Source organism: Coprinopsis cinerea, assembly GCF_000182895.1.
Source record: "Coprinopsis cinerea okayama7#130 chromosome 2 map unlocalized cont3.2, whole genome shotgun sequence".
NCBI lineage: Eukaryota > Fungi > Basidiomycota > Agaricomycetes > Agaricales > Psathyrellaceae > Coprinopsis > Coprinopsis cinerea.
Genome location: NW_003307543.1, coordinates 3,314,773 through 3,328,514, shown reverse-complemented (window position 1 = coordinate 3,328,514; position 13,742 = coordinate 3,314,773). Strand labels below are relative to the sequence as shown.

Here is a 13,742-nt window from a genome sequence, read left to right as displayed (position 1 = left end):
TGGCGGTGTTTCTGGCCATTCGGCAATGGTGGGGCCCATGCCAGCTAAGCCAATGGGTGATGGTGGGTTGCTAGCCGAGAGCCCACCCATTGGTGATGGCCGTGCGGCACAGGCAGAGCCCCGGGCGCTGAGCCATTGGGTGATGGCGATGATCCGCGACTTGCAACCATCACATATGGGTGATGTCATGTAATGGGGTGGAAGGAGACCCACTTCAGCCCATCTTGGCTCTGGAAGACTGGTCTCCGACTCTCCCTTTGTCGAGCGCAAGTCTGCAACAGAGATTCGGGGCTTTCATTCAATTCACCTTCCCTGGAGAATGCCTCGGAGGTCCCGGATTGCACCTTTGACGCCAAACCGACCGGTCGTGCTACGGAGGGGGCCAAAGTGTTGGTAATTGTCCATACCAATGGGGTCCATCAACTGCCATTCCAGTTCTGCAAATGCGATGACTATGTGGAAGAGGACGTTCAACTTCTCCGGATGGGATTTTACCCTGCTTCACACAAAGACGTCAAGACTGCGTTCACGTTCGCGCTGCTTGACGCGTATCTCCTGGAGACTTTGGAATGCTACACCTCTGCATTCCACTTCTTCTCAAAACTGCGTCGCTTGACCAACGAGGTGTTCCCGAAACATGTTCCTGTAAGAAAGTCCCACTTCTGCTCCACTCTGTTAAAATGACTCGTCTTCTTGAATAGGATCGTTATCGGGAAGTCCTTCGTTGCGGTAGACAATGGAGGAAGTTGAAGGACTTGAAGAGATACGGATTCGGACACACTGGGGAAATGCCAAAGGAAGGGCAAATGGCTCTGTTCTGCGCCGCCTGCCCTCAGCCCGGTGTGAACCTTCCGGATGATTGGGAAGACGACAGTGACCAATGGAAGTACGGAATTACGCTCGCCGCTGACGGGAACTTCACTCTTCTTCATCGACAGCAAAAGAGAAACGATGACGTGTGGTTAAAGAATGGAGAAGGATACCTGGTTGAACGACACAGGTACGAAAAGCACTTGAAGAACGCGACGGAAATAAAAGAAGTGCGTGACTATTTACCTGCGTTACTGCGACAGCCAACCAAGTACTCTAGCCGCCGACCTGCCATGAACATCGGGCTGTGGAAGACAAATCGAAGACCATTAAAGGGTGTGATGTTACTGGGGTAGGCGCTTTTGCCTGTTCGCGACACGGGTGCTTTGTTCCTGCTGGAGTCGTCAACTTCCACAAGGGAGAGAGGTGAGTGGTACTATCATTATAAGTAATGTCGAAGTGTTCAATGGCCCAAACCCACGAAATAGGCAAATGTATATGGATTACGGACTATGCCGCGGAGTAAACGCTATTGGGGTCCAAAAAGGCCGGCGACTCGTCCTACTCTACGACATAAACTGCCAGTATTCCCGCAACCTGAGAAAGCGGTTACAAGAAGGGCACCGTTACCTGGACCTTCCAGAAGGCTTGGTCATGGTGTTTGGGATTGGTCAATTCCACGTTCACGGTCACCAAGAGATGTGCTACGCCCGTTTCTCCCCAATGTTTATCAAGGGTATCGGATACACGTCAGGGGAGATCTTGGAGTCTCTCTGGTCTGTCCTGAATGAGGCGTCTCGGCCGACGCAAACCATGTCATTGGCCCACAGAACAGAGGTCTTGGATGCGTTGATAGGGGATAGCAACTGGAAAAAAATGATCAATCTCCGTGAGTCATGACAGTGTCATTTGCGAGTTGATTACTGACTGTTTGGGTGCAGTGAAGTCCATTCCAAGCGCATACCAACGAAGCATGAAGGAGTTAGAGGAGGCTCGCGAGGCGTTTGACCTTCTCAATGAGACTGCGTCTCCCTCACAACGCACACTTTGGCAACATCAACTTGAACGGGCTCTGCTGGAGCGAGTCGATGACGTGAGTGCCATGGACGTCCTCAACGTCAGTCTTTCCAAACGTGAGATTTAAACCAGCGCCTTGTCTGAAGTAGTGCTAACTAGACAGCTGAGTAGCGCCATCCAGAGCAAAAATTCAGCATGGGCTCATGGTGGAAGAGCAGACTGCCAACGTCGGGCTTGGGGTCACTTCGTGGTTGGTGCGAGGTTTCAAGATCCAGGAGTCTCAGTAAGGTGTCCAATATGCAAACCTTTTCACATAATTGCTAATCCTGGTCTAGATTGCAGCTTAAGGCCCATATTCGATCCTTGCCCCGGCCCTCTTTGAGGACAGAGATTCAGGAGCTAGAGATCGCAAAAAAAGGGAAGTTCTCCAGGCCGAAATTGTCTCATTTTGCGCCTCCTCTCAAATCCTCTTCCCTGATGTGGATCTTGAAGACTACCGGTGCTTTAGTCCTCCGGAGTCCAATCCGGAAATTGAAGGGGAGGATGGCGACGTCCTACCAGCAACGGCGGATTTGGGCGAGAACCCGTTTGTCGACGTACCTGATCCCGAGGAAGTCGACATACCTCTTCCCTCGTCTTTTGCTGACTTGCCATCTTCAATGAGAGCGGCACGTCGGAAGGAAATCAAGCTCCGCGTTGCGCAAGCGACGGACGCGCTGGAAGAAATCCGAACCGAGGTTGGTCGCAAGTCATATCTTTATCGATCCAACATTCGACTGGCCGACGGGAAGAAGCAGAAGACCAGGGGGTACGCAGCGGTCAAGGCGTCTAACCAGGCTATGCGGATGGCTATTCGAATATATGACCAGGCGCGGTGGGCTCTGTCTAGGTTAGGGGCTTCAACGGACTTGCTGGAGGAACTGAAGCCCATCACCAAGGAAGACACCAAGGCCATCACCTCCGTCTATAAACCCAATGCAGCTGGAGAGTCAAGGACAAAGCTTTCCTGGATATGGGGGATTAATGTGGGCAAAGACTCTCAAAATTCACCATATCTCGAAGAACGTGAGTCTTGAAATTTCGGTCTCCATGTTTTCCGCTCAGTAACAACTTTTGAGCAGTGTATCGGGTGAACTGGCTCAGGGCTAAAAGCAGAGTTAATAGATGGGAAGAAGAGAAACAACTGTTGGAGGAAGAGATGGTATGGGTTTGTAGATTTTTTGACAGAAAGGCCGAGACCTGTCTGGGTTGGCGGGAACTGGCGGGAAGCGCGCGACCAGGTCACCAAGCCTATGCAAGTCGACAGGCTGAAACTTGGCGCCTCTTATCGAGCGAGGCCGAGGCGAGCTTCCGGAAAGCAAGAACTGGATTGGATTCTGGCGATGGCCAATTGAGTGCTTCGTTGGAGTTTGAATGGTAGCGATGTGGCGGATATTGCGTGTTGGCCGTGGACATATGGTTAGTTAGTCAATAGAAACGATTCCGCACCTGACTGATGCGTAGGCTCGACTCGATGGTGTAGGTCCGTATTGGGCGCTGAGACTTCAGAGGAATGACATCAGTCATCACCGCAAAAGAGCTGGCTTGCGGCTTTGACTGACGTCATGCTTGGCGTGAAATGACATTCATCGACGGATACAGCCCATTACTCCACCATCAACCTCGGTTAAATCCAGGCTGACAACATCATCTGCGCGATACATGGCTGCGACTTCCACGACTGACACGAGAGTATCGTCTACACGATGCGCATCGTCGCTCATGACATCCATGTCATCTCACGCCAACCTCAGGATGCCAGGTGGGAGGGGCTGGAAGTAAAAGAGCGTCGAGCACCGGACTAGCCAGGCGCAATCGACCTGACGTTCAGACTCTGACTGGAACTCGTAAACAGGTATCTGCGCCTGGAGTTCGTCTGGCCCGATTTCATTTATTGCGGCCGTCCTATCTGCAGTCTGGAATCAACATTTTTCATCCATTTCCATATTTTGGCTTTTGGCTTCTTTTTGTATTTCTATGCCCTTGCTCCAGTCAACAACTTGGAAAGTCAAGCGCTGGAAGAGGGCTGCGCCTAGCCAACGCTTCCGGCACAGGTATTCTATCCGAAAACGTGACGGTCTCCGCCGTTCAATGGATAGTGTTGCTTCCAACGTTGAAAGCCTGGCGCGCGCAGTCTATCCGACGAGAAGGACGATCTGGGCTGTGCTGTTCCGCCACGCGCACTCTATCCGAAATCATTTCCGGTTCAGATCCGTGCGGACGACCATCTGGGCCACGGTATTCCGCAATCAGCATTCTATCCGACATTCACGAGCCTCGTGCGCGCAGTCTATCCGTTTTTTTTTTTTTTTTTCACTCTGGAAAACCCATCGGCTAGGCGGTACCCGATACGCTTCACTATCCCAGGTCCAGGCGTTCCATCCCAACGTTGTATTATCCGATTTCGTTTGCGATTCACGGTTCAGATCTGCGCGGAGGACAATCTGGGCCGCGTTGTTCCGCGATTAGCATTCTATCCGACATTCACGAGCCTCGCGCGTGCAGTCTATCCGATTTTTTCTCTCTGGAAAACCCATCGGCTAGGCGGTACCCGATACACTTCACTAAACCAGGTCCAGGCGCTCCATCCCGACCTTGTATCCGACGCCAAAGAGGGGCTGTCCGGGGTGTTTCTCTCACGTTTTCCAAGGAACGCAGCCCAACGTATATTATCAGGGCGATCTCACTCTTCCAGACTTCAACAAAAGCTGTTATGGCTTCCCCTCCCGCGCTTCTCTTTCCATATGCCCAGACTATGAGGTCGCTTTCCGTGGGTCAGTTCAATTCCCTTTTGCACTACCTGGGTCTGCGGGTCCTCGCCTCTGCGCAACAATATCTTGCCACGTCAGAACCAGAGGAAACAGTATTCCGGGAAGGTTTTGAAGCGGAGCTAGTGAGTATCCACGACTACCCACCAACTCAACAGGCAGTTTTAACGTGGTGGCCCCTTTCACAATAGCAAGCTTTGGTAGTCGTCATTTATTGCGCCAAGATGCGTTTTCCAGGGATAACGCCACCTGAGTTCCTACAACGGCTTTTGCTCATCAACTTGGATGAGTGTTATGGCCCACTTTGCATTCTAGATGGAGTGCTAGCCAGCCTTCCAGACGACATTGACGTTTCTGCAGCGGATGCTGGTCCAAACGCATGGTGGGCTCCAGGTGCCTCTCCGCGACGCTTGACGATCGAGGAGATCATTGATTGCTGGAACCAGTGGCAGACAATGGATAGGCCGTCACCTGCTACCCACGACCCCGCGCCGGGACCGCCGGCGACCCTCGAGCGCTTGAGGAGAACGCGCGATCTCCTCAAAAAAACTGTAGGATTGATCAGTGAAGAGCTCGAGTCCAGTATGACAGAGCTCTCCGCAGCAACAGAGTGGAAGAAGTTCCTAGTGTTGGAGTTTCCAGAAATTGCTGGTGAGGTCTCCCCAGATCTTATGCCTTAGACGCTTATCTCAGATGTTATACGATGGATAGAAGTGGCCACTCGGGCGTTGGATCGCCCTCTGTCTTCCTTCTTCATTTCCACTGAAGCTCCCACCCAATGGTTGGCCGTCGCTCAATGGATTTTCGACCGCGTCCACACGGTCGTCTACGAAGCCAGTCAGCTTCCTCTTTCTAGCGAAGAAAAGGCTGTATTTATCCGTTACGTGCAGCAGGAGTTTGTGAGTACTTTTCCTACTTACTCGCTTGATCAAGATTTCAGAAACTCAGGCGCGCCTTTAAGATCTTCGCTCAGGTCGCGAGCGGCTACTTGTTCCTTTGTTTGGATGAGCTGATTGAAAATCGCTTCACATGGGCTTGTTCCAGTGTTTTGCTGTATTTCAGCACCACTGAGGACATGCTATTTGATGGAACGTTGCGGGGGATCTTTGGCCCTCCCGAAACTCCTCGTCAGGCCAACTGGTTGAAGGCCTTTCTACAACGGGAGAAACCACCCCCACCGAGATGGCAACACCTCTTGGAGGAGTGCAATGTCAAACGAGAATATCCGGAGAGGGACTGGTCTTATCCGAGATGCAAGGTTGCGGCAACAAGGCTTCCCCAGCAAATCACTCAGTTCGACAAACTCATATTTACCCTAGAGGAAGAATTGGCCAAAAGAAAAGAACGTGTGGCGGAGATGAGAGCAATTAAAGAGGCTTGGGAGAACGCTTTATCCTAAATGAGTATCCCACTTACTTACTAGCATGGTGTCCGTCCTTCCGATCACGCCTGGAATCAGAATAATATAAATATATATTGTCCATCGTAGACGCCGACCCCCGACCACCATTGTCACTAGCCCCGCATGCCCTCCCTGAACCGCCCACCATTGCCTGCTGGCTGCGCCTTAGTGCGCGACGTTGGGCTATATCTCCAATCGCTAGTCAAGCATAAGAACGATCCATCCTCCGTCGCCCCTACTCCACCTCCGCAGCTTGGCCTCGAGCTTCAGATCGAATGTGAGCTCATTGCGGAGGTTATCTTGACTGCACTGCAAAACGCAAGTGGGTTGGCTGCTTCCTTCGACCCCCTGCGCGTCTGTGCTCACCTTCTCCCGGACAGGACAAACCACCTGGCCCCTGAGCGACTACCTGAAGGCTTCGGGCGGAAGAAAGATGACCGACAGCTTACCTGGAGTCTCTACAGTCAAACCAGATGGCGAGCTGGAGGTTCTCGACGAGCCCTTCTGCGTCATGGATTCGAAGGAGTTGATTTTGGCTTGGTATTGTCCGCATATTTTGACTCGTGAAAGACAAGCAAGTATTGTTAGTTACCTTTCAGCTCAACCACCTCAACCACTAACATCATGTTCGTTGGCGGTTTAATAGGACAAACTTACATTTGCCGTGGAATGGTTGTCAAAAGTCCCAGGACTAGCTATGGACGGTGAATCTGAATCCAGTTTCCGCTCCCACCCTTCCCTCTTTGGCAAGGACAATAGCTTTAGGAGTGGAGTCATAACGTTGGCATCCTGTTGGTCGATGCAGGGTCATCCGGTGAGTCTTTCCTTCGTCCCACCGACAAGACTGGAATTTGACCGCTCTTAGAACGGACCATTCTCCCCTTCGGCCAACTTTAAGAGACCCAATCAGCCCGTGCTACCATTTTTAAAGATGATCTCGGAGAGTCTGGCAATCCTGGGTGGTATTCTCTCTATTATCCATCCGGCGATGTTTGAATGCGGGCTAGATGTTTTAGCAAACCTCAACGCTGGTCAAATCAAGGATGTGCAAGATGTAGACATCCTGCGTAAGGTGCTCGAGTCATGGAGCTCGCCGTTTACCGCATTTTCCCTCATTATCAACCGCGAAACACCAGTCCATAAGGACGGGCTAAGCCCTCCGTTTAGTTACGACTTACTTTATACAGGAGGGTTCTACGAGGACGCACGGCTAGAGGTCCGTGGCATCGGCCTGAGGGTGCGATACGTCCCTGGGACTGTGGTAGCTCTTTTGGCCGGGGTCTTCCCTCACGGGGTGTCTTCGGTCAACGGAGAGCGGTTTTGCTTAGCTCATTTCTTCCGAAAGCCTATCCTCGACCAAGTTCCTTTTTTCCGTCAGCCAGGCTTGCCAAAATACAGTCACCTTGTAAATCTTTATTTCGATGGGTTTCGATACACTGTTACATAGTGCTCCTGTATTTCAAAAAGTATTTAAGAGTTATGTTTCTTTGCTCTCCAATCTTTGATCACGACCCAACTCCTCACCTCATTGGCATCCTGGAACCAGAAAAAGCAAATCTCAGACTCCATGGCCGGATTATCCAAGCTGAATGAGCAGCAGAAAGTGCGGTGCAGGGAGCTAAGAAGAGGTCAGTGTTCCTTCCAAGTCCCGGAAAAGATAGGTAACTTACGTTGGAAATCAGAACAAACTTCAACCAGTGTCAACCTCCGCTTCGCTCTGTACGACGTTGAGAACCTGATAGAAGGAATTGAACGCTTGGCGGAGCTCTCCTGCGAGTCCGACGCAGGGGATGAATTGCGCCAAGAGCTGCTCCCTGGAGCAGACAAACTCAAACAGGCGCTGGAGATGCTGATCGAAGGGAATAGACGATGTCGGGGCCTCCTGCGAGAGTTGGAGAAAGGGCGATGATAATTTCTATAGAAGGACACGAATTTCTACATGGTGTCCAAAGCGAAAGAATGAAAAAAAGTCAAAGGTGTTTACAAAAAGTCATAAAAATTATCGGCCGCTTGAATTTCGTCTGAGTCGAACAGCAAGGTAAGCGAAGAAAAACGCTCAAGCCTGCTGACTAGATCTTTTAGAACCAAGGAGGCATCTCTAGAGGTATCCTCTGCAGTGTTCTTGAGATCTTCTATGAGGTGTGAGAGGGTAACCCATTGGAGGCGCGCGCGAAGTGAGTCTAAGATGAGGGGAATAAGAGGAGAAATAAGAGGAGAAATCTTATAGAAGGGTTGGCAACCCAACGGAGATCACCACTTACTGCAAGCAACCTGAGCGTTCTCCTTACGCGCTTTGGCCAGGGTGACCTCCAATTTGGACAAAGGAGACCTCGAATTGTGAGGGATTGGAGCAAGAGACTGTCGAAGATCCGTTAGCTCGTCTCTTGCACGTGATAACACTAGTGGTTCTGGTTAGAGGACGATGTTGAGAGGCCAATTGGACAGGTTACGCACAGCCAAAAAGATTGCCGTCCAGGCCAGCAAGGCACGAGGTCGGAGTTGTCTCATTCAGAGCGACTTGCTTGAACCTCTTGTAGGCTGGCATGAATCTCTCTACTTGTCCGGGCGAGAGACCGGCTTGGGACCGAAGGAGATCGCGTAGGTACAGGTCTCGAAGACCGCAGTTGGACGGATAACGGCTAGGGTCGTAAAAGCACGCCGAGCAAGACATGTGGGTCTCTAAAGGTGCGCATTTGACTGAGCACAGAGGGGAGCCGCAGTTTACCTCCTTTCGAAACTCTTCTATATTGCCAACCCAGGTGGCCCAAAAATCCATTCTAGCTTCAATCTGGATAGCGAAGTTCAGCTCTTCGAGGTCGACAATGTCAATGTCGAGTTCTTGTGAAGGGAGTATAGGACTATGGGGGGGGGATTGCGAAAGGGAGGAGGAGAGAGTGCGGTTCATCGTGATGGCAAGGAACAAGGGATAGATTGTCGCTCCAGGTATACAAGTCCCCCTTGATAGCTCTCAATCTTCGCGGAGTTTGAACTTGGGCGTCCTACGCCTTCGGCGTTACTTCCCATAAATAAAAGGGACCTGGGTTGGATTGGTGGACCCGGTGCCTGCAGGCATTCATCCCAAATTTCTCTTTGAAGGTATGGAACAAGTCTGAGCGCACTGACGTCTGGCTATGCCCATTGATTCCTTAGTGTTGTTTCCTTAGTGTTGGCCATGTCAATCCGCGAGCGTAGCTCCAGCACGTCGATAACGACTGGTGACCACAAAGTCCGCATCGTCGTTCGAACAGAAATAGAGCACGCGCAAACCCCGTCCCAGCCTAGTGTCCCCGATAATGAGTTCTCAAAACTCGTTATGGGTGTTATAGCCGTTGGTATGTGCGCGGGGCTTGCTCACAGGCGGCGCGACTCACTAGCACTTTATCAGACCAAAAACGATTGCAAAGCAGGTTAACAGCGGCTATGAGAGATATGAATAGCGCAGCGGACGCCTGGAGCAGGCTAGAGGAGAAGCTGGAGGAGACACATGGGGAGAACTTTGACTTGGTGCTGGCAGGGTACCCCGGCAAGTTGGACTGTTCGTTGGATTCTCTGAGGGAAGCGCTGAACGAGCTCGAGAGAATATCCACCGCCAACGGACGCTGGATCAACGCGTCTTTCTCTAGGCTTAACGGAAACTCGGTGGCCGCAGAGGCGGCGTCGATGGAGGGAAGTGCGGACGAGCAAGAGTCGCACTCTAGTGACTGAGTTCAATTAGGTCATTCGTTTGTATCATGTATCACCTGTCCTGGAAGTATCAGTTTCCCTGGCTGGACTGTCTGTTACTGATTTACGGAGTAAACTGTTGAGGCGTTATACGTCGGAAACTACGTACATCTTTAGGCTAAACCCCAGGGCCTGTTTCGGATACAGTGATTAACTTATCCGAGAGAAGTAAATCCACGGTGGAAGTACTTGGGAAACCTGTTAGACCGGGATGCTATAAATTGCCTTCTGGAATCATGAATTGTGGCCCATTGATCCCCTCCCTAGTTTCGCTATTGGTTTGTCAACCTTTGCTATAATAAGTTATTCACTTGTTAACCCCGCGAGCAGGCCAACACAATAATGTCTACCGTCTTGACTTCGGCGGTTGAAAATGATCTGCGGGCCATTCTCAAACATCTGGAAGTCCTCCAAGGTGAGTGAGAATGTTGGAAAGATGGTGTTCAGCTGGTAAAGAGGGTTTCAAGCGTCACGCCACTCTATATCCGACATCCAGGAGAAGATTGGCAACTGCCGGAGCCCAAGTTCACTCCCCTACCTGTCTTCTGCTCTACCCTTTGCAGACCCTCGGTTATTGGACCAACTGGATGAAGCCCAAAACACCAAGCGGTATGCCCTCAAGGAGCTTCGCGCGATTACCCGTCTCGCGTCGCTTGCTATCCGCCGGATAGAGGAGGTTGAGAGGTTTACCCCAACGGCCAACCCTCACCCAGGCTTGGTAGAAATGAGGGGACTCTTGGTAGAGGAAATGTTGGATTCGTTCCTTCCGGATCTACTAGCGAAGGCCTCAAGAAATGAGACTTCACTAGACGCTGAGTTTGGCAAAGCGAAACGGTTCATTTCCGATTTTCTGGCGCATTGTTGACGTTGGAAGCACTCGGTAGTATGCTGTTACCGCTAACGTTCTCATTTGATTTTACAATCTATCCGAAATACTTATCCTGGGACGATTCTCGGTTTCGCCGTCTGAATCAAATCTATCCGAAGAGATCAGATTAGCATTCCGTAAAAAATTGGAACGACTTTGCCATCACTCTATTCTTAGCGTGATTTATCTATGAAGCACTGAGGGAGGTGATAAAAAAGCTATGGTTCTTCCATCTCTGCCAACAGCAATTGTCGAATAGCGTTGACCAGGTTCCGTCCAGGCCCTACGGCCTTCGCGGCAAGTTCCAGGATGTCTCCTCGCAAAACGTCAAGGAGCACCTGGTTGACTTCCTGATTCGGATGTCGGAGGTGCTCCTCTCTGTGTTTAATCATGAACTCCATCTCCATCCAGGCATCTGACACACCTATTTCGATGTTGGCTGTTGTGTATTGGGAGACTGCGGCGGATACAACTTACTGTGAAGGAATCGGATATTTTCGCCCGTATCCGACAGGTCTCCGCGATCAGAAGTTGGTGCTGCGACTTGAAATCCATCGATCATTAGTGGAGTAACAACGAGGGAATGTTTACGCACCAGCACCCTCGCAGTGAGACTCCGCTATTTTGACCAGGCATTTGGCAGATTTCAGACCGCGAGTCAGGGCCGCGTGAATGCAAGATTGAAAGTAATCTGCGCATTCCTCCCTGCTTTCAAAGGTGAGGTTTGCTGTCAACACGGGCAGAGTATGGGCTTCCGACTCTTCGAGCGCTTGTAGCCTCTTGCGCAACTCTGACGACAGGTCAGAGCCAGTGATTTTCTGGGAATGTTTGAGAAAATACCTTGAACGCGTTCCAGTGCATGCTCGACTTCGAGCAACTCCCATTCAATGGGGCTCATGGTTTGTGCGGGAATGTTGAACCTTGAAAAGTCCGGTTGGATTAAATAGGGTGGTCCATAGACAGTCGAGGCCGTGATCCGAGAAGTGTAGCTTGTCCGAGCGGATGCAAATGGGCGGTTGGAAAATTCCCCGACGTTGAAGTTGTAAAACTTGTAATAAAGATGAAGCGGCGCCGCTCTTCCCTTAACTGCATGCGTCATCAACTTTGCCTTGACCAGGACCCCTGAAAACCAATAGAGAGGTTATTGAAAGTCCGGACTTGAGACGATAGGTATTTCCTTGTCCTGAGATGGGGGGTCGGGAAAAGTAGCTCTTTGGCAAAAGTCCGGATATCGACGCCGCCAAGAGGAGGTCTTTTCCAAAGTCCGGATACTGGGCCACTGGTTCTCGGATATCCGGGTGCGGCTTTATCCGCGCCTGAGAGCGGCGGAAGACTGTTGCAGCCGATGTGGAAAATGTCTCTTGAGGGTAGTTCAGCCACGACAACGCGACATCCGAGAGCACCGAGAAGGGTATTCCAAATTCAGCCAAGGCAGATGAGGTGTGACGTCGAAGGGTTGACAATAAATGGCATTACAAATATACAGTTCGCGAAAAGTGATACATCGATGTGAGCCTAGTCGCTGTCGGAATGAATTCCTCCCAAAGAAACACAGTCAGAGTCGCCCGAATCCCAAAGGCAATGCCCCCCAATCTCCTGTTCAATGAGCGCCAGGGCGTGGTCGATCTTGTCCGAATCGTTGCGATCGCCGTCGTTCAGGACGTTGTCGATAACTAAGAGGGTGTTGCTAAGTTGTTCAAGGCGACTGACGATGCTCCTGTGCTTGGAACGAGCGATAGCGGCATCTAGAACAAAACAGAATAAGAGACCACAGACGCAGGATAAATTTAATAACTCACATCCTGCAGCACGAGCCGCGAGTTGGCGGTCTCGGCGACGATTCTCAAGCATCGGAAAATCTGCGAAGCCCGGTTAGAAGAAGTTCAGGGGAACGGTTAGTCTACGTACGGCTTCGCTGAATGTATGCCCTTTTTTTGGAAAGTTTGGGGGCCTTTCCGGCGGTGCTCTTGGATCGCTGTCCGTGTCCAGGACGCGGGAGATTGACTGAAGAAGCACGGCTACTGACATCAGCCTGAGAGCCGACCTTGAGGACAAGGTTAACGAGGAATGGGTGTATTGTTGTGGCGTGCCTACCTCGTTCTTGTCCGCTGAGACGTGGTCAGCGCCGACGGTTCCTTGGTGTTCATTAGCCACAGGTGCGCTGCTGTCAACCTGCAGAAAAGATATTTGTTATCTATACTGATCAGAATGAGTGGGTATAAGCGAACTTACTTTGTCGAGGACTGGTTCCGGGGTGTTGTGCGCGTTTCCGGTCATTTTGGTTTTTAGAGATGAACAGAATGAAGGAAAGAGGTTGGAAGGGAGGTGCCGCGTCAGCAGTTGAGTTTATATTGCGGCTTTGCAGTTGAGACGTAATAAAGTCAACTGTTGACTAACGAGATGTCAAGTGGCGCAGGTATGATGTCCCAGCTGAGTATTCAAATAAATCTGAGGTCGTCTCAGCTCAGACAAGTTGGTCGAGGGCCAGGAATACCAGCTATCTGCTTGAGGGTGGATAGATATCTGTCCGATGGGTGTTGACTAACGAGATGTCAAGTGGCGTAGGTATGATGTCCCAGCTGAGTATTCAAATAAATCTGAGGTCGTCTCAGCTCAGACAAGTTGGTCGAGGGCCAGGAATACCAGCTATCTGCTTGAGGGTGGATAGATATCTGTCCGATGGGTCTTGGTGTAAGTGGGATGCCCCAGCTGAGCGCGAGGAGATTCAGCAAACAGTCTCAGCTGAGACAACTGGGCTGAAGTCAGCTGAAGATCGTCTTTCACGGGCTGAACGTCGAACCGGGGGGAGTGTTGATCATGGTTAATGTCCCAGCTGAGTACTGTGTTAATCCAAGAGGTAGTTCGGCTGAGACAACTCAATTGCAATCTGGGATAATTCAAGAGGGCGATCTGCTGATACAATTTAGTTGAAGTATAAGCTTGGGTTCCAGCTGGAACAATTCCGATGATAGCCTCCTGGGTTGACTATGGGTCTTGGTGGATGTCCCAGCTGAGTGTGGGATTTTCCCAAAGGTCCTTCAGCTGAGACATGCTTGATGGCCATTTATCCCCCATGGGTCCCGGTAGACATCCCTCTCAAGCCGGAAGATATTTT

The 13,742-nt window shown here is 51.0% G+C and overlaps 8 protein-coding genes across 8 annotated transcripts; 5 read left to right on the top strand and 3 right to left on the bottom strand.

The window, feature by feature from the left end:
• Window positions 1–192: 192 nt before the first annotated feature.
• CC1G_12856 (hypothetical protein) lies at window positions 193–2,903 on the top strand (the record flags this gene model as incomplete). Its single annotated transcript, XM_001839990.2, has 7 exons — window positions 193–645; window positions 702–1,040; window positions 1,091–1,236; window positions 1,299–1,699; window positions 1,752–1,943; window positions 1,999–2,110; window positions 2,336–2,903. The coding sequence occupies 7 exons, from the start codon at window positions 193–195 to the stop codon at window positions 2,901–2,903; spliced, it is 2,211 nt and encodes a 736-aa protein (XP_001840042.2).
• Window positions 2,904–4,621: 1,718 nt separating this feature from the next.
• CC1G_14022 (hypothetical protein) lies at window positions 4,622–6,033 on the top strand (the record flags this gene model as incomplete). The annotated part of the gene is made up of 4 exons (XM_002911938.1): window positions 4,622–4,759; window positions 4,826–5,285; window positions 5,328–5,533; window positions 5,575–6,033. The coding sequence occupies 4 exons, from the start codon at window positions 4,622–4,624 to the stop codon at window positions 6,031–6,033; spliced, it is 1,263 nt and encodes a 420-aa protein (XP_002911984.1).
• Window positions 6,034–6,159: 126 nt separating this feature from the next.
• On the top strand, window positions 6,160–7,945 carry CC1G_14021 (hypothetical protein; the record flags this gene model as incomplete). Its single annotated transcript, XM_002911937.1, has 6 exons — window positions 6,160–6,358; window positions 6,417–6,619; window positions 6,683–6,850; window positions 6,902–7,297; window positions 7,583–7,664; window positions 7,719–7,945. The coding sequence occupies 6 exons, from the start codon at window positions 6,160–6,162 to the stop codon at window positions 7,943–7,945; spliced, it is 1,275 nt and encodes a 424-aa protein (XP_002911983.1).
• Window positions 7,946–8,016: 71 nt separating this feature from the next.
• Window positions 8,017–8,941, bottom strand: CC1G_10424 (hypothetical protein; the record flags this gene model as incomplete). Its single annotated transcript, XM_001839988.2, has 3 exons — window positions 8,017–8,216; window positions 8,298–8,435; window positions 8,491–8,941. The coding sequence occupies 3 exons, from the start codon at window positions 8,939–8,941 to the stop codon at window positions 8,017–8,019; spliced, it is 789 nt and encodes a 262-aa protein (XP_001840040.2).
• A 267-nt stretch (window positions 8,942–9,208) lies between these two features.
• On the top strand, window positions 9,209–9,741 carry CC1G_10423 (hypothetical protein; the record flags this gene model as incomplete). Its single annotated transcript, XM_001839987.1, has 2 exons — window positions 9,209–9,368; window positions 9,422–9,741. 2 exons carry the CDS (start codon window positions 9,209–9,211, stop codon window positions 9,739–9,741), a joined length of 480 nt encoding a protein of 159 aa, XP_001840039.1.
• Window positions 9,742–10,101: 360 nt separating this feature from the next.
• Window positions 10,102–10,624, top strand: CC1G_10422 (hypothetical protein; the record flags this gene model as incomplete). Its single annotated transcript, XM_001839986.1, has 2 exons — window positions 10,102–10,174; window positions 10,227–10,624. 2 exons carry the CDS (start codon window positions 10,102–10,104, stop codon window positions 10,622–10,624), a joined length of 471 nt encoding a protein of 156 aa, XP_001840038.1.
• A 221-nt stretch (window positions 10,625–10,845) lies between these two features.
• On the bottom strand, window positions 10,846–11,525 carry CC1G_10421 (hypothetical protein; the record flags this gene model as incomplete). The annotated part of the gene is made up of 4 exons (XM_001839985.2): window positions 10,846–11,051; window positions 11,105–11,170; window positions 11,223–11,417; window positions 11,468–11,525. 4 exons carry the CDS (start codon window positions 11,523–11,525, stop codon window positions 10,846–10,848), a joined length of 525 nt encoding a protein of 174 aa, XP_001840037.2.
• Window positions 11,526–12,142: 617 nt separating this feature from the next.
• CC1G_10420 (hypothetical protein) lies at window positions 12,143–12,904 on the bottom strand (the record flags this gene model as incomplete). Its single annotated transcript, XM_001839984.1, has 5 exons — window positions 12,143–12,372; window positions 12,427–12,486; window positions 12,536–12,671; window positions 12,722–12,799; window positions 12,860–12,904. The coding sequence occupies 5 exons, from the start codon at window positions 12,902–12,904 to the stop codon at window positions 12,143–12,145; spliced, it is 549 nt and encodes a 182-aa protein (XP_001840036.1).
• Window positions 12,905–13,742: the final 838 nt, after the last annotated feature.